This window comes from Raphanus sativus, chromosome 2, assembly GCF_000801105.2.
Source record: "Raphanus sativus cultivar WK10039 chromosome 2, ASM80110v3, whole genome shotgun sequence".
NCBI lineage: Eukaryota > Viridiplantae > Streptophyta > Magnoliopsida > Brassicales > Brassicaceae > Raphanus > Raphanus sativus.
Genome location: NC_079512.1, coordinates 33,781,757 through 33,805,339, shown reverse-complemented (window position 1 = coordinate 33,805,339; position 23,583 = coordinate 33,781,757). Strand labels below are relative to the sequence as shown.

Genomic DNA, 23,583 nt, shown 5'->3' with positions numbered 1-23,583 from the left:
GACATAACTTTAAATTTTGAATTGGAGCATTATAAAATGTTAGTCCGGCACTGCCTGCGGTGTTACATTCAAGTGACACCAAAAGTATGCTAACTCATTTTCAATTAGTCAAGGTCTCCACCAACATTCCTTTTGTCTCAAACATAGTTTTCATTCAACCATATTTGAATCCCAAAATATATTCCATTGTCATGTCAAGATCAATGTTCATCTCAAAGTTGTTCATAGTTCTACTTTTAAGCTTTTGATAAATCCATTGCTTCAAACAGACATCTTTCAAATGTACATCATTAACAACACAGTTAGCTGTTTTTTTCGTCGCTAATTTGCAAAATAAATTATAACTATTTAATTAAAATTTAGCGATAAACTGTTACTATACCTTTTCATATCATTATAGATAATTATTCTATCAAATATTAGTGGTCTGTTTTTCTGTATTTTCTTATTTTTTATTGCATATAATATTCTATTTTGCCGACGTTGTATGTCGGCCGACCCATTTAGGGAATAATAATAGAACTTCATAATAAATTAATAATATCTCTTACTAATATTTTCTTGTTTCCTTTCTTTCCAATCAAATACGAAGGAAACTTCCAGATGTCACAAGCGCAACACCTTACGAAACTATATGGCGCTAGTTACACGAGAGGGACTGACTCTGTCCCACATGGTACGTGTATTTGTCTCTTTTCATATTATTGTGATCTACTAGAATTGAGATATAAATAAACCGAAAGTTTTTAGCAAACAAAAAGAAGAGGAAATATAACCGAAAGTAATCCACAATACCGACTTCTATGTTTATATTGTATTCTGATGATATCTGAGATGATGCAAAGTTGGTAGATATTCTTTATATTAAATTAAAAGAAAACTAAAAGAAAATTCTCAAAATGTATTTAAAATTCTGACTTCGAGTATTGTTTTCTTTGCAAAATTCAGATTCTGAAAATCTTGATATCATGATTCATTTTGTAAGTTTGCAGTCTAGTCTTTTAAAAGAATTGCAGAAAATACAATAATAGATGCATAGAGCCAAGAAACAAATTATATTCAAGACTATGGTGTAACACAATCATTTCGAAAGCGAGACTGTCGAGATGCAAACAGCCGACTCTACATTAATCACCTACTGTCTGTAGTTAAAATATGACTATACTGTACAAAGGAACCCAGATTAAGCCTATCAAAGACTCGACTTGTTGGTAAACCAATAAACGAAAGTCTACGCGGAATTCTTGAATGAAGGGTCACATTTTGCTTTAGAATTTATATTTATTCTGGTTCTGTAAAAAAAAGACTGATGAGTGATGAACTTTTCTACCGTGGAGTAATGAGTTTTAGATTCTTCTCTTCACTTAAATCGGATGGTGCCATTCTTTGCATATGCCAACTGTATGTATATCTATTACTATAAAACATGGTGTATCTCTCCTGAATCGCCATGTCGGATGACATGTCACAAATTCAGAGTTTGATATAGCGACACGTGTCTAGAGAATGAAACTCTGAGTTTCATTTATTCAGGATTGTAATTCGTTTGGGCTTTTATGCATATTCGGTATCTTTTGAAGTTTTATGAAGCCCATTAAAGAGTAAATCAATATGCTGGAAACGCGTCGTTTTGTTTTGTAATATCATATGGGTTCAATCCGTTTCTTTCTCCGCCGCCGCGATATGGGGTTACACCTAAGGTTTCGAATCAGTTGCTTCATCTTCTTCTCACCATCCCAGAAATTCATAAGTTACAGATTCATCTTATTAAATTCCTTAAACCATCATTAACGATCTACCTTCAATGCGGACTTTGCTCTTGAAAGACGGAGGAACTTCAAGTATAAAAAGGTTAGCATTCTACTCTCTAAATCATCCTATCAATCTATTGAAACAACGAATCTGAACAGAGACTTCAGGTTTGTTAAAAATCAATCTCTCTGTTACACAAAAAAAGTTTTGACATTTTTGTTGTGTCTGTGTGCAGAAGTTGAATAGGTGAAAGAGAGGATGGCGAAGCTACTGCTTGGTGAAGACATGTCAGGTTCTGGTGAAGGAGTTTGTCCTGCCATCTCTAACGCTATTACCAATCTCTACGGTAATTAGCTTTAGTTTTGAATGTTTATATGATATTAAGGAGATAAATGATGACATTCTCTGCCATGTGTGATGGCTTTCTCTGCCATGTGTGCCATCTGATGGATTCTCTGAGCAGTCCAAGAAGAAGGTAGACCACACTTATGATTTCACTAACCAAATCTTGAAAGCGTGTATGTCAATCAACCGCATTGTGCTAACTGAAATGGAAGTTCCAAAAGCATACCTTGAAGCTCTTCCAAAGGTTTAATAAAAACTTTAAATCTCATATTTAGTTTCTGAAGTTGTGTTTGAATCACATTGATGCAAGACCCTCTTGGGGGATGATGAATCAAACGGTAACACTTTTGATTGGAGAGAGAGAGAGAGAGAGAGAGAGAGAGAGAGAGAGAGAGAGAGAGAGAGAGAGCTACTAAAGGAAAGTACCTTTTTGATTTTTGGTTTTCTTTAACATTGGGAGCTACTAAAGGAAAGTATTTATCGATGTGGGTAGTGGAAAAGGAAGTATTGGAACATGATGCTTTGTTAACAATTACCCAACAAGGAATCTAAAGTTTGAGATGTACGAATTGAAACGGTGAACGGTGAGATGAGTCTCGACCCTGAAAATATGGGGATGAAGGAGTGGCTGAAAGAGAATATAAAGGAGGAGGAATATGTGGTGATAAAGGCAGAGGTTGAGGTAATGGAGAAGATGATGAGAACAAGACGATAAAATGGTGGATAATGTTTGCTTGGAATGCAAGCCAACAAGTACTAGGGCTAAGGGGAAGGAACATGTAGAGGGACGTGATAAAATTTGTTTTACGCATTTTATGATCATTCATGTATTGTTGTGTTCTTAATTAATTATGTTAAGTAATTCTTCGCTGAAGATTGTTTTATTTTCTCCTAGAACAAATGAATTCCATAAATCTTTGTTACAAGAAAGAAAAACATAAAGTCTGAGGATAAATTCAGAAAACTATCTATAAGAATCAACAGTACAATTGAAATTGCATAAAACCCAAATGAAAATTCAAAAAGATGTGCACCTTTATATCCTTCCAGCTCTAAAAATAATAATTTAGGCAACCGCTTACACTATTTTTATATGATATGCGAAGTTACGATACATATGACAACCTAACATTTTAACAACCAATTGTTACAAAGAGACAGATGTTCATTGGAATATGAGTCTTCGAACCTATGATAGAACAATAAATATATATATTTCACTAAATAGCCACTAAGTTTTAGCAGAATATAAACCACAAGTTGATCATTTACGACGCACAACTGATTTATATACTTGTCTTCTAGATCCTAGCATAACACAATTGCAATAAAAAATATAATAATACAAACATATCATAAATGAAGCATATCCCACGCGCTATTATTATGAGAATCAAATTTTATATAAAACAAAATATATCAAGTAAATAACAGAAAATTAAGAATAGCAGTTGATGATAAGTGTTCATGTGTCAAAACGTAGATTTTATGTTATGATGTTGAAATCTTGTAAGAGATTATATTCCAATTTATTTGGTTGTATATATTTTCTTAACCTATATAATACGCTATAAATAGATTTAAAATCTCTGCAAACCATGTAACAGTTTTAATATTTTGGTAATGAAAACACAAATAGTATCCATTTCTATCAATGGGTCCTCCAAATATTGACAACAAAAACAACTTGGTAGCTGATTTCAAATGAAACGTAGAAACAATTATGAATTTTTTTTTTCCAGGATTTTATATCTTTTGCTTAACAGTTAAGACCAAACAAGAAATAGTCGAGAGATGCTCATATTTTTCGTAAGAAATAATAGAGTTTATTTTACTAAAAATGAGTACCACTCAACAATAAACTTAATAAATGAGATCGATGAACACCAGGAACAACATTCCCAACAGGAACACCATTTCCAACTCAACTGAATTGGCTAATGTTTTCATTGCCAATTTCTCAACAAAGTTGAGATTTTTTTTTGGAAAATTATGCAAAGGTTTTATAGCTGGTGAAAACCTCAAAAAGAGTCATATACATTAATTATTAGATGCAATTTATCTAACTGAGAATCACATGACAACTCAATCATTGTGATGTCATAGAGGCTAAACTTCAAAACAAAAATTATTTACAAACAAACTAACGAACACTTTAAATCAATAAAATAACATATTTCATACACATCTCTGAAAAATGCAAATCTAAAACAGAAACTAAAAAATATATATAAAAATAATAACATAGATCACAAGTAAAGTATATCTCGCTTGTAGGACGGACCGACCCTAGTAAATATATACATCATGACTAAATTGTTAAATCCAAGGGTCTATAGAAATAACACGAGATAAATCCAAAAGTATTTTAGATAAATCCAAAAGTACACGAGATAAATCCAAAAGTATTTTAGATAAATCCAAAAGTTATCCCATCATGGATTTCATGGCCATAACGTTTTTATCAATTTCTAAGTTTAATTATGATTGCAAGTAGAGTACTTATTTTTTATTTTTAGTGACTTCTGCGTGATTAATTAACCAACAATGGGAAATTAATTTAATCAAGTAATTTTATCAATTTCTAATTAATTTATCAATTTCTAATTAATTTTTATCAATTTCTAAGTTTAATTATGATTGCAAGTAGAGTACTTATTTTTTATTTTTAGTGACATCTGCGTGATTAATTAACCAACAACGGGAAATTAATTTAATCAATGATGCCTATAGTGATTGCTTATTACTACACCACACATAGTTAATACTTAATAATCATTTTTAGTCAGAATACAATATTAAAAATAAAATTAAAATTTAGACCAGGGGCACTTTTCTGTGTTCACTAAACTAGGAAGATTTTAATCAAAATAATTAAATTAATTAAGAAAAAATGAGTAGAAGACACGTGATCCTATACCGCATAATGTTCTTCCGCCCCTATATATATGTGATAACTGTAATATGGCCATGTGGGTATAAACAAAGTTACAAACACATCTCACGCCTGAGAAAGAACAAAACACATTTGTTTCTAACATCACAAATTCTCCCTCCCTCTCGGTGTCCTGTTAGAACCATAGTCATGATGTCGAGGTCAAACACAGTCATGTGTTACTCTCTGGCCGCACTGCTGGTCCTAACACTGGCGGGCTCGGTCAGAAACGGTCAGCTCCTCGGAGGAGGTGGTGAAGATAATCTTCCGGCGACGAAGACGAAGGGAAGAAGCTGTGAGGTTTGGAGAGGGAAGCAAATGATGGAGAGGCCTTGTGAGGAGATATATATGGTTGGGGAAGGGGAGACGCTTCATAGCATCAGCGACAAGTGCGGCGACCCCTTTATCGTGGAGCGTAACCCGCATATCCATGACCCAGATGATGTCTTCCCGGGTCTCCTCATCAGAATTCATATCAACCTTCCTACTTCATAACAGTTTAAAATATGATGTCGTTTTCTGTACAATTATGCTTGCATATTTTCTCGCTTAATTTTTTTTTGTTTGCTTATTGTTTATTATTTACGTTTTGATTTTTCAATGAATAACTTTTTTGTTGTGTACGCTGATTTTTTCGCTCTATTATATGATTGGCCCAAACAAAAACTGATACGTTCCTAATTGGACAACTATTTTATATTCTTATATTCTTGGTCAAACTCTTAATTTTATCTTTGTTTCATTTGTTATGGTGCCCCTTGAAAATGATGGAAAGTACTCCAATATGGTTGTATGATAATGTGAAAAAATAAAAGGGATAGCAATTTTGGTGTGAGAACGTATTCCAAGGCTTGGAACTAACCATGTAATTAATGCAAGATTGACACAAAATCTGAGAACTTTAAAATTATTCCGTCGCTGAGGCGACCATGTGGTATTTTGACATAAGGTTGTCGTCTGAACAAAATTGTACTATTCTTACAATTCTGTTTTATAATAATCCTTCTATTTTAAAAAGATGCATATCCTAATTTTTTACATATATTAAAAAAACACATTAAATTTTTTTTATGTATTGTTTTTTGTGAATAACAATTTTACATAATTTTTAACCAATAGAAATCTAATAAACACTATTACTTTTTTAAAGTTAACAATTTTTATTAAATACATTGAAAAGGTAAAAAATATATCTTTTGAAACAATTTTTTTTCTTAGAATATAGATTTTTATGAAACGGAAGGAATATATTTTATATTTATACAAAAATTAAATCTTAACTACTTAAAGGCAACCGTAAAATATATTTACAATAAATTTACCACTCCCATGTAATGAATAATGATCTGGCAAATATGTGCCATGTTTGTCAACCAATCTTGTTGCTAAGAGAAGATTACGAGAGATTGGTGTTAAGAAACCACAAAATAGTAACACGACAATTTTTAGTTAAACGGATGGAGAATTAGGCGGTATGATTTGAAGTCAGCTAACTGAAAATAGAAATACAAGGATGAAAAGGTAGAAGAAGGAAAAACTGAGAAGAAAGAATTTGTTTTAAAACTGGATAGAAAACTGAACCGGAAACACTCGTAGAATCATGGTTTAGTGTGGTCTAAATAGATTCAATCTAGTTTAATAATTTTATTAAAAGTAATATCATAATTATTTATGAATAGAATATTTGAGACATAAATATATAATTCAATAGAAAATACCAACCAAGATATCTCATAATTTTAAAGTTCATAGCGTGAGACATTTGAATTTTTCCTATTGTGTAAAAACAATACAAAAAATTAATAAATCAAGAATATATGAAACGATAAGCAAAATTATCTCTGCTAAAAATCAATTAGAATTACAAAATAAAATGGAAAATATTAAGTAAGTTATACTTTAGATTTGGATTTGTCTGACCTATAACTGTAACTTATAGAAATTTTATAAAATGATTAAATTCTTAAACAAATATAATGATGGAAGTAAAAATCTTCGAAAATTCTTTTGAAAGCTATATATATATAAAAGATAGTACCTATTTTTTTTATCGAACAATAATTTATGAACTAATTTGAAATTCAAAATTTTACATTTAATATTAGAACTTGGTTCGAAACTGGTACAATGTTTGTCTTATTTTTCCGGTTTATGCGGTTTTTGTCCGGTTTGATTTTGATTTCTCTTAGGTTTTACCATTAATCTAATCGGTTACATTTCTGGTTTACAGTTGAACTTCATTTGACCATCGGTTCAGTATGATTCAATTTCAAAAACACTGCAAGACACAAAAAAAGACATTGTTGTTCCATCTATCACACCATGATTTTTGGACACACATATGTGTATTATCCTCACGATCTTGTGGGGATGGAACGTAGAGGCACAATTGTGTTTATGAAAACTGAAAAGAGAACGGTTGATATTGAAGGAATAACAATTACCTAAATATATATATGTATCTTTTCTTGTATATATAACGTGAAATTCTCTACGATTTAATAGTCTTGAGCCTTTATAATTGGATTTAATATAAATTTTAATCAATATCAAGGCCCATCAAAGTTGCTAATTGGGTAACTTGCTCAAAGTAAGTAACTACATTATTTTTGGATTTACTTTTATCTCTATATACTTCTATGGGCATTTTTTAAATTAATCTTTTTCAACGATTCATTTCTATGGGCAGTTCTTTATCAGAAAGCTTAACAAATATAGTGATATACCTATTTTTTTTTTAAGTTTGCGTCTGGCAACTTGGATAATCGAAGTCCATCCGCAAAAATAACAAGTAAGAAAAATCCGAGCCTTATTACATCAGAGAGCAAAAGCAAGACTTGTTGACTTAGGGTTTGAGCCCCTGCGTAAGGAGTACTAGAGAGGTAAACGAAAGAGAGACTTTACGACTTTTCCATTCATTTCTCTTCTCACCAATTTTATTGCCATTTCCACTTATACATCTCTCTTTTTCTTTTCTTGTAAAAAAAATATTCCTTGTTCATATCCCAGATTTTCTTGGTCGGCTTGTTTAGGTCTACACAGATTTCTGTTCTTTTGAAGCCAATCTTGTCAAATTAGTAAAAAGGGTATTTGTGAGGTTTCTTTATTTTTTTCAGATTTTGCAACTTTTTTTCTTCTTCAAGAAGTTTTCACTTTGACTTTTGGGTTACAACTGATCTACTCTTTAGATATCTCCCTCTTGTTTCCAAGAAACCTTTTTTTGGTTTGGGATTCAGATCCAAGTAAGTTCCCCCTTTGTAAGATACTGATTTTTTTCCTTTCTCAGTTAACAATCGTTCAGATTTTAGGGTTTCTTAAGGATTCATTAATCTTGGCAGGAAGATGGTGAGAGGGAAGATCGAGATCAAAAGAATCGAGAACTTGACGAGTAGACAAGTCACGTTCTCCAAGCGTAGGAAAGGTCTCTTCAAGAAGGCCCATGAGCTTTCTGTTCTATGCGATGCTCAAGTCGCCGCCATTGTCTTTTCTAAGAACGGAAAATTATATGATTTCGCCAGCTCCAAGTAAGTATCTATCATTTGTGAAATGTGATCCAACGCTCAATAACTTGTGATGTTTAGTTATTGCTTACTTCGGTAATGTTTGTTTCTGTAGTCAGTCTATTTTCAGTAATCGTACTAGGGATTTCTAGATTTGCAGCTCTTGGGTTTGATTTTCCCCAAAGCATGCTCTTTGAAAGTGCTTTGATTTTCTTTAGATACAATTTTTTTAAAGTACCACGAAAATTTATTTAAAAAATTAAAACAAAACCGAATTAATTGACTAAATGTGTTTGTTAACTTATATCAAGTTCTTCTTCAAGCACGAGCAAGTGATTTAGGGCTTTCCCAAAAATACGTTCTTGAACTTTGAACCTAGTATACATTGGAACTTATGCTGAAACCACTTGAGACGTTATTATAGTAATAAAAAAACTCAGTGATCCACTTATAATGCCATAGAATAAATACCCTAAAAGTACAATTAGACCGTTTTAAGAACAGGAAACTGTATGATGTATGAAATAACTCGTATACATGGTCTCAAACTTTAGTCCTATATAGTTTTCAGGATTCTTGAGTGTGGGTGGTGCAACAATGGCCAAGCGTACAATTAACGATTATCAAACCACACCATTGATCATTTTGCCAGACCATATATTATACTGTAGCCTTTTGGTTAACTGTTCTACTACCAACGATCATAATCTCTTTTGTTAGCAATTGGCAATAACTGATGCGAGCTTAAATAAGCAAGCAAAAAATCTATAATACAAAAGTTCATTTCGTTAATTTAAAGCTTAATTGATTTAGCCATTTGAAGCAAAATAAATCTGTTAATAAAAAAGGCTATGCATAAATATTGTTGGTGACTAAGTAGATAATATATGAACCAAGTTCCACCAATTAAAAGATGCATATTTACACACTGGTGTCTCAAATGTTTAGCATTTTCGCCCGGTTAGGTCGAAAACATAATGAAAATGTTAAGATGTATATTATCTCCGCTTGGGAGATCTTTCGTAGTTTTTCATTATACTAATCATGAGACTTGTCAAGTGTGACTAGAACGTGTATTTAAATACTAGGACAGCTGACTTGAAGCTGGACTAACATTTTCAATTTAGAACAATGTCTACAAACACATGAATTTTGCAAATTTACTTTGTATATGCTAATAATAGTTAATTGTGAAGAGTTTCTTGGAAATTTATACAGCATGCAGAAGATGATAGAGAGATGTGAGATACAAAGGAACGAGTATACTGGGGCAGAAAATCTCCAAAAACAGCAATATGTGCAAGAGCTCAAGAATGAAATGGTTATAATGATGGACAAGATTGAACTTCTTCAACTTCATAGCCGGTAAGTTTCTGATTTTTCAGTATGTACATAAACTGCTTATCTATTGTTTCTCGATATGATTATATGATTGTATCTATACTCCGACAACATCTTAAGGAAGCTGATGGGACAAGATCTGGATTCTTGTTCGGTGGAGGAACTCAACGAGATAAGTACCAAAATTGAGAAAAGCCTTACTAATGTCAGATCAAGAAAGGTAGTCTATATATGCAATGAGTACTAATGAAAACACAAATAAATAAAATTACTTTTATTCTCATCATTACAATCTTAGTATTATGTTGTCATAATAATGTGTTCAACTGAGAGTCGTCAAAATTGAAATGATGAGCTCATGATTCCGGATTGGACGAATTTTGCAGGCTAAGTTAAATGAATATAAGATAGAGAAACTAAAAGCAGAGGTACTATTACTATTTTTTTTAAGTGATTTTATTTCTAGTATTCTCCTTGTGAAATGTGGTGGCTTTACTCCATTAGATTGCCAAAGAGAAAGAGGTCTTCAACGAGGGAAGTGGGCTGCGGCAAATGGTACACACGCATATACATAATCCAAGGACATGTATTAGAATAAATTTTAAACACGGACCTTAACTTTTTCCCTTTCTCACTCTTGAGTTTTCTTCTTTCATGGATTTGATGGAGAATACTGTGTTATGATTACAGTTTGAAGCGCAGTCCTTGTGGATGCAGTCGAGGAGTATGAAGAGTGAGAAGAGCGCACCTTCGTGTGGCTGTGGTAACATGAACATATCGGATGTCGAAACTGACTTGTCCATCGGATTGCCTGAAAATCGAGTGTAACTATATATATTCATATATCTATCAACTGGTTCTTGTTTTCGTATGATCAGGACATGTATAGTTTTATGTCTGGATGTCTGAATCGATTCTCTCTGTTCATAAATCAAGAATAAGGCATATAAGAATTATCTGACACTATAATTTGTTTTTTTTTCTCCCTTTAGTAGAGCTGATCTTTGTTTTTTTTTCCTTACTTTGTGGAAAAGTTGATTTTTATATTATAGACATATATAATATATGGAGTATATACTTATTTTCGTGTTAATTTCTGTACCAATAAAAATATTAATAGCTGTAAAAATAATAATAATGGTATTGTGGGGGAAGTCCTATATATTACTACAACTACTAGGTGATGATCGTAGGTGATGATCGCGCCTTGCACGGGGTGAATAGACTAAAGTAGATTATAATTTTTTGGTTTATATGTATTGTAAAGATAAAAATGCAGTGACATATTTGAAATGTTATACAATGACAGATTAAACTAATTTGACTATGTTTATATAAGATTAATTACAATTTTTTTTTAAAAAAAAAATTTGTGTTATTGGTCATGAGTAAATACACAATCAAATGGAAGATAGATAAAACGAAACATAGAAAATATAATACTAAAATATGAAAGACATAACTTATGAGAAAAATTCTTTAAGAAAATTAAAAGAAAAACAACAACTGATATGAAAATATCTTCATAACTTTCCATTTACAATCCTATAAAGAGCAATATGCAATGTACCATTGGGCATCTATTTGCAGTACTATAAAGAGCAATATGCAATGTACCATTGGGCGAGGAAAAAAAAAAGTAATGTACCATTGGGCTACTAAATCCAAATGTTTAATTGTTTTGACCGCAAATTTATTGGCCAAAAGGCCCACAGCTACAAACAAATATATGACAAGTTTTTATTAGAGCATGATTATCAGTGAGACATTTTTTTGCTTCTTAGCATATTTTAATCTTTTTTTAAGTTTAAGGACAAAGCTAAGGACTTTCCATAATTTCTTGATTATTGGTAGGACATTTTATGTAAGATAACAAACATGATTCATGTGCTAAGAATCTGAATAAGAAGAAGAAGAATCAAAGTCAGTGTCTTTCTCTCCATATAAAACCTGAAGAAGAATCAAAGTCAGTGTCAAAATCAAAATCTGAACAAGAAGAAGAACACAAAAACCTCACAGCCAGTAGCGTCGTAAAAGCTATTGATACGAATGAGAGGAGTATTCCAATGGCATCTACGATCCCCTTTCTCTCCTTCTCCTTCTTCTTTTTCTTCTTCTTCTTCTTCTTCTTCTGCTTCTTAGAGGCACTTGCTTCACCTGATTGCCTAACAGCTCCCACCAAATCATTAGACAAGCAGCTGAAACAATTATAACAAATCTGTAAGTAGTTCCCTTGTTATTACATACTTGTTCTAATCATTCAATTGCAAGTGTACAGAGCAGAACAAACACCATCCAATGTGTTCTAACTGAAAAATAAGAACACTAAAAACATACTGAATATCTCATTTCTTAATTCCTTTCCGACATTGGAACACTTTTTTTTGAACACATTGGAACACATATATCACTATCGGACAAAAGTTAAAATACCACTCTTTACACGATTTAGCAAACGGCACAAGCGAAAGAGTAATCTGCAAAGTTGTCATCAGTCCAATTAATAACACCATACAAATCACAGTTGAAGCAAATTTTCGCAATGCAATCACAATCAAAAGAAGAAGCATCACGACTACAACATTCTCCTATTAACAGCAGGATACAAATCACAACTGAAGAAAATCTTCACAATCAAAAGAAGAAGCACCGAGACTAATACACAATACTCTCCTACAAATCTGTAAGTAGTTCGCTTGTTATTACATACTTGTTCTAATCATTCAATTGCAAGTGTACAGAGCAGAACAAACACCATCCAGTGCCGCAACAATAGACTCACCTTTGTTCCCTTGCAACCTCGTAGGCACATCCTCTGCTCTTAGGATCGGTTCCCCCATATCAACCTTAACCTATATCAATACCAGTCCAGTTAAAACAGAGAAAACAAAAGCTGTATTAGGAAATCAATCGAAAGGTTAGTAACTTTTTTAACTTGCCCATTATCTCTGATTACAATATACCTATGCTTTCCCTGTAGATTCTCAATCTCAGCAATGAACTTTGCAAAGCATCTAACTCCATTGCCACACATCTAACCCAAAAAAAGAGAGTCTTTTACAGCTTTCAAATCCAAAAACAGAGCCTTTTATAAACAAAAACAGAGTCTGTCAATAACAAAAACAGAGCCAAAGGGCTGTTTGTACCTCAGGTTCACTACCATCTGAGTTGAATATCCTCATAGTGTAATCAGCGCCATTAATCCCATGCATCACAAAGATGACTCCGTCAGCACCAACGCCGAAGTTTTGATCACAGAGCTTCACAGCCTGCTCCTACAAGCCAATCTCGCCGCTGCAGATTTCTCCTTCCAGGGAGAATTCTCGTCGACAACAAATCTAAAATTACAAACCGATTCAAAACTCTTGTTCCCAAACAAGCAACCATAAGCGATACAATTTCAATAGCAGCAGGCTACACAATCCTAACAAGATCGAAAATCACGAGATTTGTGAAACAAGATCGACAATCTCACGCCCACTCTCCTCACGCCCATTCTCCTCACGCCACGTCTCTCCCAAGGACGCTTGATTTTACTTCTTAGCTAAGAAGCGTCCCACTAATTTTTCTATTTATTGTATTTATTTTTAATGACATTTATACTAAGGACTTCGCTTAGATATACCGTTAATGTTGGTCTTAGTATTTACTTACACAAATGATATGATATTTGGTTTATGTAATAGGTTTAGATTATATAGCATATGTGATATGTAATAAGTTTATAATATTAACATAATTATGTACTATGGACTTTGTTCATGACATTTAATCGGACAACCCACTATATAGTAAAATATTAACATAATTATGTAGAATGCAAGGAGTTTTTTATCAGACATCACGCAATTAGTCGTGGAAATTCGGATGATGATTACAAACACATAATAGCAATAACGCGATATGCAAAACGCACACTGTTTAATGTTCATGATTTATCGTTTTCTCTCTAGTTAGTCGTTAAGAATAAAACGCAGACGCTGTTTTATTTTATGAATGAACAAACGCAGACGCTGTCAACCCTTCTCTGCTTGTTTCCCTTATATTGGGTATTGAATGAAGAGAGAGCTTTGACACATTGATAGGTCTAAGCGGCTGTTCATTACCGCTTCTGAGATTCTCCTTTGAATCTTTTGAAACGGTCAACTTCGTTGTAGGTTGGTGAGAGATCTTATCTTGTTTGAACACAAATGTGTTCTCTTTCTGTGAAAACCTGCTTTTCACTTTCCTATGTTCATACAGGTGTTCTGCTTCTCCTGCGCTTCTCTTCTCAAGCAAGTTTGTTATATCCATACCATGTCTTCTAGTGATGACCCTCTCCTTGTGTTTGGGACTCGAACTTTCCTCATCTTTCAATCTCCAACGTCTAACTCTTCATGATTACTCTCTCTCTGTCTAGCTGAAGAGAGAGGCGGGCATCAATCTCCGAGCCGTTATCAGAGACTCTATGTCCTCTTACACTATTCTTTGAGGATCTACTAAGGTCTAAGTCATCAGGACGAAGATCAAGACCCATGAGTCTAGCCACCAAGTTTGGTTTCTTAGCGCTAGGTGAGTTGCAGTAATCAGAGTATGTGTGGAAAAGAATAGCTCTAAGACTTGATCTTTTCCCGCTCAGCTGTATTTGAATTATAACCTGTCTCCAGCTGTTAACTCTTCAAAGGTAATATAAACCGTTAGTGTTGAGTATTGTTGCATTTGTGTGTCTTAAATCTCTATTGTACCAGTAAAATGCCCAGCACTCGTGGGTCGTTATCAAGGTTGACACTTGTTATCAAGGTTGACATCTGGGGGTGCGGGGGCCTGCGGCCCCGCGGTACGGTATGCCTTTTCGGTTTAGGAAAGTTACTATTTCTATATATTGGGAAAAGGAAATCGGGTTTTTTGAGGCTGTATAAATATGGATCTAAGGGTTTGTAAATTATTATCACATCATTAATAAGAAACCCTAAACGGGTATTTGCCTCAATACGTTTTCTTCTCTATTCTTCTTCTAACCTAAACGACAGCTGTTCACAACAAGTATTGACTTACAGAGATGTTGAAGCTATCTTGATCCGTGTACTTTATTGTTAGTGGAGACTCCTCTCATCCTCTGTTATCTCCAAGCTGTTTCTTGGCGCACCCAAGCCTGCAAGTTTCAGTAACACAATCACTCATCTATGTTAATATGGTATGAACACACAAATGCTTACCAAACAGCAGAAACGTCTATATATTGAGAGAAGGCTCGAACCTTTTGGATATCTTGAGGCAGAATCAAAAGTTGGTGGGTAGTGATGGTAACGTGAAGGAAAGTAAAAATGGTGGAAACGGAAAAGGTGGTAAAGAGCAGTGATGCAGCCATTAGCTTCAGTGGGTTTGCTCTTGCTTTTAGTGGAGAAAATGGATTTGCCTCCGTTGTACCATTCTCTTCCCATTTTTCTTAGGTAGTTTTGTAACTTTGTTTGTTATCACCTCTAAAGTATATACCAAGTGGCAGGTGAAAATGGACTGACATAAGAAGAAGAACAACAAGATTCTTAGCACGAGCATATATATATATATATATATCTTCCGTTTTGGTTCCTGCGCCTCTTTTTTTTTTACGTGAGAGAGTTTTGTAACTTTCTCTCTGTATTGCATTGGTAATAGAGAACAGGATATTTAAAAATGTGACAGCAATAATTTAGAAATAAACATACTAGTAAACTAATTAATGCAAGGTGAAGTGAGATGATGATATTAGCCCCGCATCATCTCTTTGTAAACAGACAGCTTGAATATTATAATTTGATTCCAACCACACTTCATGTTTCCCTACTCTGCATTTTCTCTGAGGTTTTCAAGTTTTGAAACTTTGTAGTAACCATTTTTCAGAAAAAAAATCTTTACTGGTAGTTACAAACATGGCCACATGTTCGAAACGTTTATGGATGTGTGAAGTATTGCAGAGCTTCAGTGTCTTAGCATTTACTGGGAGTTGTCTGTCCAATTTCATGTTTTTCAACCCATTTTTCAGTTCATTGACTTCTGACAGTTTCCCTTTACGTATTTACTTGCAATACAATGCATTTCATACATGTATATTTTTTCTTTATAATCAAGGAAGGAATCTCAATGCAAAATCTCATACTAACCCCCGTAATATAATGACGTATGGAACAAACAATGGTCTAGATAGACCCATAAAATAACTCATTAGGATACACCATTTATATTGTAACTAGTTTTTCATCTTTTTGTATATGTAAAATTTGAATCTTTGCAAGAACAAAAAAAGTTCTGCTTTGAACATCTTAGAGAATTAGTTTACAGAAAAAAAAGAGTTAGTTACAAAAAGAAACGTCTTAGGGAATTTAAGTTGATAGTAATTGGGCCCTGCTCTTTCGTCGTCTACCTGTCTGACGCAAACTGTTTACAGAAGTAAGTGCTTTTAACAACGAAACAGAACGAGAGTACGTACTTAACTTACTTCTCGTACGTGCTCTCAGAATCCGCTTCTCTCCCATTCGTCGGCTTTATTACCATTTCCCCTGTACTATGAAACGCTAATGGCCAGTGCTGTTCATCGCCTCATCGGTCTGCAGCTTTATTTGAATGAAATTTCCTTTCTTCTTTCTTTTTTTTTTCACAAAACAGAACAAATGAAAGTAAATACTCTAGATAGTAGACCTTCTGACCCTTGGGGAGGGTTCTCATTCACAAGTCAGGAGAGAAGCCCTCACGGCCTCGCGTGTAGCTCCACGAGTTTCGTTTAATTAAGCAAGGCCACCAGTTTAAATTTGTAGTTAACCGGAGTTCAGTTATCCTCGGTTTAAACTCGAATTAAGTTCATCATCTCTTTTTTTTTGCAAAAATGTATATATTTTTCATGTATCAATCTACTCTTCATTAACTCAGATAGATATAAGATATCAAACGTAACACTAGGGAAGTATCAAACTTGGCCAAGTGAAACTACACATCAATCTGTGGAGTCACTTTTCTAGACCAAGTTAGAGAAACAGAGGAAATCTATGAAACGTCAAAATGCTAGGAGAAAAATTGCCTACTTATTGAACATAAGTGGTTGAACTTGATTGGATTTTAGTGCTTCTAGGTTTATTTTTAAATTTCTCAAGTCCATAGTAATGTATATTACTGCTCTTTTACACCTGGAATTACAAAAGATACTCCATAGTGACTGATGTCCATCTTTAAAAGCAATTCCCTTTAATATAAATGAATTATTTCTCTGTTTGCTGTTTCAGAACTTATATTGTCCGTACCAAAGCATGAAGAGACTTCACATGATGAAACTCAACTATTCCTAGTAGACGTTACTTTGTTGATGAAAAGAAAACCAAAATGTTATACCAAAGAAATGAACGGTTGTTGTTGCAATCATAGAGGGTCGAAAGCATTCTTTTACGTAGAACATGTGACGTTATACCAGAAAGTATACATACAAACATGCATTAATATTTTTCTTCTGCTTGTTATTGGAGGCCACAAGAGATCGATCAACTTTGTCTATATTACTGGTGATTGGTGTATGAATTTTCCTTTCCTCGTACGAGACCAAGTGAATATTGAGATGCATACAGTACGAACGAGCTTTCGTTGGATCTTTTGACTGACCAGTTTCCATGATAGGAACCATCTCCCAATAGAATTTTAGAGACCATTCCGTATGGTACAAGTAAGAAATCCATTATAAGTTTATAACCCCACACCCATTCATTCCCATTGTATTTTTCTTCCAGGGAACTACAGTGAAAAAGAGGAGAAAAAAGTAACCTAGAAGTCTCCCATTTCAAGGTTTTTTTTGATAACGATCAAGGTTATATTATTGTTTTTCTTGATTTCATTAAGCATTAATTAGGATACTTAACCATGGAAAAATAAGCTTCAAACAAGCTCATCACCAAGCCATGCTATTATCATTGTTCTAGAAGCTATTTTATCCTCTCAAGCAAACTACTTTACTGAATTTCCATGAAGAGTAATTCCAAACCCTAAAGTGGCAATGTATTTTCTAACACACTTAAAAAGCATTTTGTTGATATGCATTTCGGTATGACAAAACGATCTCTATACGAAAAACGGAGGCGATATAATATGCTTCAAATTGGAATTTGCACATTTGAATGTCTTTGTAATCTAAAAAGCATTGTCGAACCAAGTGATAGAACGACTGTAATAGACCTAACTTGCAGAAGTTTTTTCGTTAGGTTGAATATATAGTAAATTTTACGTTGACATTATATAAAAATAGAAATAGCATTGGGAGATAAAATTTCTGTTGAGTTTGTGAATTTTAAAAGTTGATGGGTTATTAAATTTATGTGGATTAAGAAAATATATATATACATTGACTTACAAAATTTGATCATGACTTTTGTAAATTGATACTTCATGAGTTTATGTTATTTACTTTCTATCATTCATTTTGTATATTTAATATACAGTTAAGAAATTCTATAATTTAAAATAAATTTCAAAAATAAATAAGTAAATACTTAAAATTTTAAAATAAAAATTCTAAAAATAGTTTCAAAAGTAATTTGTAAAAATTGAAAAAAAGAAAAAAAAAATAATTTCAAAAATATTAAAAGTTTGAATTCAAAAACATATAATTCTAAATATATATATATATATATATTATTTAATGATAAAACAATAAAATATAATTATACATCCAAAAGTAATTATATACAATGAATTATAATTTGGTTGAAAGTGAAAAAGATATTTGGCAAGAATGAATATTTTGTTTTCTAGACTTTTTATCACATAAATTTTATAAATCTCATAGATACACATGATATTTTGAAAGTTATGTTTTATAAGTAAAAATGGAGAGAATCATGTTTCAATAACAATTGACATATTTAGAATTAGAGAGTCAATAATAACTATCTTTTTGAATAACAATATATTTTAATAGATTTTTAAAGTTCTTAAACTAATAACAAGAAATTTTACAAAGATCGTTAAAATCAATAAACCAATAACAATAAAATTTCAAAATTTCCAAAATTGATGAGAATTGATTTGCGGATAATCTCCTAAAAGTCAATTTGAAATTGAAATGGATTTTAATCTAATACTTTCTGAAGTGGAAAACTACTATACATGCAATTTCCCACAAAACCATCACCTAATTTTTGCTTCTTTTCTTAACAACTTTAATTCGCGTCACATGCTATCGTATGTTATTAGATTGTCACATATATCAAATCAAGTATTCATATACACACACAGACCTTATAGAATGAGTGGAAATCTTATGATTGGAGATTTGAAACTCCTAAGTTCTTTATTAAGCCATGATGCACTACGAAATAGTTTTACAACTTTGAAATCCTTTATTAAACACTAGTATCTGTGAATAAGAAAAAAAAACATTTCCTTCGTTTACTTTAATTTTCAGGTAACAGTTTAAATTTTGCATGATTGAGTTGACTTGAGGAACTGCACATGTGTTGCTCCTCTCTGTTTTGAAATCTCTAGAACTTTCAGCATCTTTTAGTGCATTAATTTCTATTCAGAACACTGTTTGTATTATATTTTTTCTCAAACTGTAGTAGTCCACTGGTTAAAAGAACAACGCTTAACCGAGACAGAAAAAAAACGTTATGTTCGTTGAGATTATGACGGATCCAGTTACCTCCAATCCGTTTCCATGTTCACAATAGATATTTTATGTGGTGACAAAATAATTATTTGCGTAGACTTCATATTAAGCTATTACCATCTCCAGCTGAGACGCAAAAATAGATAGGTAATGTATAAGATTGGTTGCTATAAATGAGCCTGCCTGAGCTTTTGTGGCATATATTACATGATTCTTGGCGACTATTAAAGACTTTTCCTCGTGCTCTTTTTTGTCCCTTTGTCATAATAATATTTAATGGCATAAACCCCATACTTAAATAGTGAGGACATGCATTCAACTGTCATTAAATGGGGATGGAGTAATGTCCTTTTCTAAGAAAAATCAAGAGAGAAAAACAGATCTATTTGAGATCATGTATGCCCCCCAGTTTCTAGTGTTGATTATGTAAGAGAACAATCTATCTTTCCTCATCCACCTAATAATGCCAGAGACAGGAAATGAAAAGCATGAACAGGTTATAGTGCATCAATAAGAGGATTTTTTTTAAAGAGGATTTAAATTGGAACTACTATTTGCGACAACAACCCATGTCTAATGGTTGTCCTTTGTAATCCAGCATTGTTGGGTCCTCAGTATCCTACTCACCTCTCTCTCTCTCTCTAATTTTTTTTTGAAAAAGATAACACTTACGCACATTAAAACACACACACACATTTGGTCGTTCCCACCTTCTTTGTAGCAGCACATTAAAACACACACATTTGGGCATCTCCATCCCCACTCCATATTTTACTCCATTTATAGAGTAAATGAAGTGAAAAATAAAGTAGTGAACAAAAAATAAAAGCTTTACTCCATTTATAGAGTAATGTTTTTATTTTTTGTTCATTACTCCATTTCTCACTCCATTTACTCTATAAATGGAGTAAAATATGGAGTGGGGATGGAGATGGTTAGCTCAAATGTGTTATAATATCTGGCTCTAGTTTATCAAAGGGAAATGGGAATGGACCCTGGCATTTTCTCCTTGAGTTAAGCCGATCATGTTCTTGTCTCCTCTCTAATTGATCAGTCTCTTCTCTTCCCACTCGATTAGCGGGCTCCTTCACTTAGCCATGAAGATCCAAACTCAGAGTGTTGAACTAGATTTCTGGTAATTGAAACATGCGCTTAATTACTATTAATATGAATCTAAAAGGAAATGAGTGCTTATTTTCTTTTAAAAATGAGTCCTTATTTGCAAAATCTTACCTCGTGTGATAATAATAGGAAAAACTGTGGGGTTTGACAGAGCGATTGTCATATCTGAAGCATGATTCTCATTATTTTATAAGAAGACAGGCTTTAAAGAAGAGCTTTGTCTGGAGCATCTTAACAATTATCTCAACAATGTATAAAAGTACAAATTGACAAGAGCGAGAAAGAGTTCTCATATAATAATAATTCATGATAATACTAATACCCCTATTTAATTTCATACTATATATTAAATTTTAAGTATATAGTTATGTTATATTAAAATAAAAGATTAGGTTCATTTAGTTATGCTTTTCTGTATAGTATTTTTTTATTTACGATATTGCTATTTGATATAGACATTGAATTTATATTTTACGTCATAGCAAAATTAATTTTAAATTCTTTTACCAAAAAAATGAAATTGAAATACAAAAATATAACCTTCATTTCTAAACATATATATATTACTTTCAAAAGTCATGTGATTTTAAATAGTTATATATGAAAATTCTATAAGGTGTTATTCTTAATTTACCCCTAGCTTTTTGTCATTATGTGTAAATAATCTTTACAAAATCACTTAGATAGATAAAGTTTTTTTTTGTTTAGGTGTAAATAATTTTTCAGAATCAGAAGAATGATCCGCATTTGTAAGTTATTTGAAAAACATCAAAAAATTTTAAAAAAAGTTTTAACCATTCAGAAATCATTCATATACTCAAAATGCATAATTCAAAGATATATAGTCTTCCATGTTGTGCCAGAAAACAACATATTTGATAATATGAATGCAGAGTTATCAGTTTGAATAATGAATCTGTTTATGTTAATAAAAATAGAGAGTTTTTTTCTGTTTGCTTTGTTACAGAGGAAAGTAAAAGTAAATGTTGCCCTACTGTTTTTTTATTCTATGAAACTTTCTTATCTTTGACTCTCCCCTTTTTCTTACTTTCCCATCATTTCTTTTACACATTGATTTTCCTATTTGTATATTACAACTTATAAAAAGAAAGTTGGATTCTAATAATAGAATATGTATAGCCAATCCACCACAAAAGATTGAAACAGTGATAGCGAATAGCTTTTGCATTACATCCCTACTGTCAGTTTTGAGCATACATGTCACTGCTGATTTGATTGGCCAGCAACTGTGAGAACAAAAAGTTATGTTGTTTAATTAGTTTATTTTAGTATATTTTAAGAATCATGTATGTTGCAACCCTTTGTTTTAGACGGTTGTTTATGCCACTAAAATATTGTTAAAGTATATTTTAGTGAAATCTAACTAATATAAGTATGTTGTTCGACCTTGATAAACTTGCCACGACTATCTTTAGAAATCGTCTCTCCCTGTCTTATGCGCATCCAAGTCATCGTCCAATCCCTATGCATGTAACTGGGTTTTGTTTAACGCATGTGATTAATTTTTGCAACAGCCATGTGCTAATGGCTTCGTGAAGTTTCTTCACTAAAATAGTTTGGCTACGAATGCAGAGGCTAAAGCAGATTCAATTGTAGCTGGTGCACTATGAGTTACGTATATATATATATATATATATGTTTTTTTTTAAAACTCATTATGAGTTACATATTGATCCATAGTAACTGAGACATGATCGATATCATCTTCAAAAGTGGTAATTTAGCATATTCCAGTAAATATATTTTATTTATTAATAATAATTTAGAACTTTTTATTTAGCGCATATAAATTTGTGTATTCCATAGATGTAAAAAATGAAAATTTCATAAATTTCATTACTAGCAAACATATTATATACCATTCAAACTGTTATATTATTAATAAACCAACCAATGCCTAAATAATTGTCTCTATGCTATTCTGTAAAATGTTATCTGTGAATTAATAGGAGGACAATTAATCTTTATAAAACCAACACTATATTTTTCAAACAAACAATTTTCTAAAGAATATATTGAAGCAAATGTGACATTTTAGGGGGAAAAAACTGTTACGTAATTAAACTCTAATACGTGGTCAATCTGACTATATGGTTTTCTTGGGATAAAATTTTTATAAGGTTTTTTCTCAAAAAAAAGAAAAAAAAATTATAAGGTTCAGCATAAATAAGATAGAGTAAATATATAAAAGAAAGAAAATAATTGGAAGAACGCCAATTCTTAAGAAAAAAAGAAACGTTAAGGAAAAACTCCACAGAGCGAGGCAGAAACAGAACCAACACTTCCCATATGCAGCCAAAGAGCTTAACATTGGGAAGCTCTTTTGTCCTAACAACTATAATAAAAACAGACCCCCACCTAAAGGATCCCCAGTTTCTTATTACAAATATTATCTTCGTTATTTTATCACTCAAAATCTCCAATTCCCGATGGACAGATTAGACAATATTGAATTTGTCTGAACCCCGATTTTGTCGTTTTATTTGCCTAAGTTGTAAGAAGACTAGAGGTTTAAACAGTTATCAAGGCCCGCTTTGATCTACCATTTTTCCTTTTTCACATAGAAAGTTTTGAACCTTTGGTTTATAATTTCCTTTGGACATAAAGTTTTTTTTTGTCAATCTTTGGACATAAAGTTAATCTTTGAAAATCAAGTTTAAAGATTAATATTTATATCAAAAGAAATGTGAATTTTGTATAGACTCCCTCAGATTTAACGTTTTAATATGTAAAATAGTTTAGGAGTTAATTGTTTCACTACATAAAATATTTACTCTGTTTCAAAATAACTAGTTTTTAAGACTTTTGCATGCAGATTTAAAAATTAGTAATTTTATTCGGTCTAATTTCATTTGGGTAAAAAACAACAATAATTTCAACCAATAAAAATAATATTGCAAAATATAAATGGTCATAAATATCAAGTTACATTTACTTTTGTATATAAACTTTAAAAGGAGTATTTT

General features: G+C 32.2%; 3 protein-coding genes across 4 annotated transcripts; 2 read left to right on the top strand and 1 right to left on the bottom strand.

The window, feature by feature from the left end:
- Positions 1-5,062: 5,062 nt before the first annotated feature.
- On the top strand, positions 5,063-5,661 carry LOC108839493 (uncharacterized). The gene has a single exon (XM_018612249.2). The coding sequence runs from the start codon at positions 5,183-5,185 to the stop codon at positions 5,525-5,527; it is 345 nt and encodes a 114-aa protein (XP_018467751.2). The 5' UTR covers positions 5,063-5,182; the 3' UTR covers positions 5,528-5,661.
- A 2,142-nt stretch (positions 5,662-7,803) lies between these two features.
- Positions 7,804-10,847, top strand: LOC108838146 (MADS-box protein AGL71-like). 2 transcript variants are annotated; one of them, XM_056993560.1, is made up of 8 exons: positions 7,804-8,118; positions 8,221-8,274; positions 8,371-8,556; positions 9,751-9,897; positions 9,994-10,093; positions 10,260-10,301; positions 10,378-10,428; positions 10,564-10,847. In XM_056993560.1, the coding sequence occupies exons 3-8, from the start codon at positions 8,375-8,377 to the stop codon at positions 10,699-10,701; spliced, it is 660 nt and encodes a 219-aa protein (XP_056849540.1). In that variant the 5' UTR covers positions 7,804-8,118; positions 8,221-8,274; positions 8,371-8,374; the 3' UTR covers positions 10,702-10,847. The 2 variants fall into 2 exon arrangements, with proteins under 2 accessions (XP_056849540.1, XP_056849541.1); XM_056993561.1 differs by having other exon boundaries at positions 7,804-8,274.
- Positions 10,848-12,596: 1,749 nt separating this feature from the next.
- On the bottom strand, positions 12,597-14,660 carry LOC108839494 (diaminopimelate epimerase, chloroplastic-like). The gene is made up of 5 exons (XM_057004341.1): positions 14,598-14,660; positions 14,258-14,491; positions 13,020-13,148; positions 12,809-12,907; positions 12,597-12,725 (listed from the first exon to the last, which is right to left on the bottom strand). The coding sequence occupies exons 1-5, from the start codon at positions 14,658-14,660 to the stop codon at positions 12,597-12,599; spliced, it is 654 nt and encodes a 217-aa protein (XP_056860321.1).
- Positions 14,661-23,583: the final 8,923 nt, after the last annotated feature.

What these genes read in the sequence shown, in the direction of transcription:
- LOC108839493 (XM_018612249.2), top strand. Translation starts at nt 5,183, where the DNA reads ATGATGTCGAGGTCAAACACAGTCATGTGTTACTCTCTGGCCGCACTG.
- LOC108839494 (XM_057004341.1), bottom strand. Translation starts at nt 14,660, where the DNA reads ATGTCAACCTTGATAACAAGTGTCAACCTTGATAACGACCCACGAGTG. An exon ending in TTCAGCTAGACAGAGAGAGA is followed by an intron (nt 13,149 to 14,257) that starts GTAATCATGAAG and finishes ATTGGCTTGTAG; the next exon opens with GAGCAGGCTGTGAAGCTCTG. An exon ending in CAGATGGTAGTGAACCTGAG is followed by an intron (nt 12,908 to 13,019) that starts GTACAAACAGCC and finishes TTTTTGGGTTAG; the next exon opens with ATGTGTGGCAATGGAGTTAG.
- LOC108838146 (XM_056993560.1), top strand. Translation starts at nt 8,375, where the DNA reads ATGGTGAGAGGGAAGATCGAGATCAAAAGAATCGAGAACTTGACGAGT. An exon ending in CTTCTTCAACTTCATAGCCG is followed by an intron (nt 9,898 to 9,993) that starts GTAAGTTTCTGA and finishes CAACATCTTAAG; the next exon opens with GAAGCTGATGGGACAAGATC. An exon ending in GAAGTGGGCTGCGGCAAATG is followed by an intron (nt 10,429 to 10,563) that starts GTACACACGCAT and finishes TTATGATTACAG; the next exon opens with TTTGAAGCGCAGTCCTTGTG.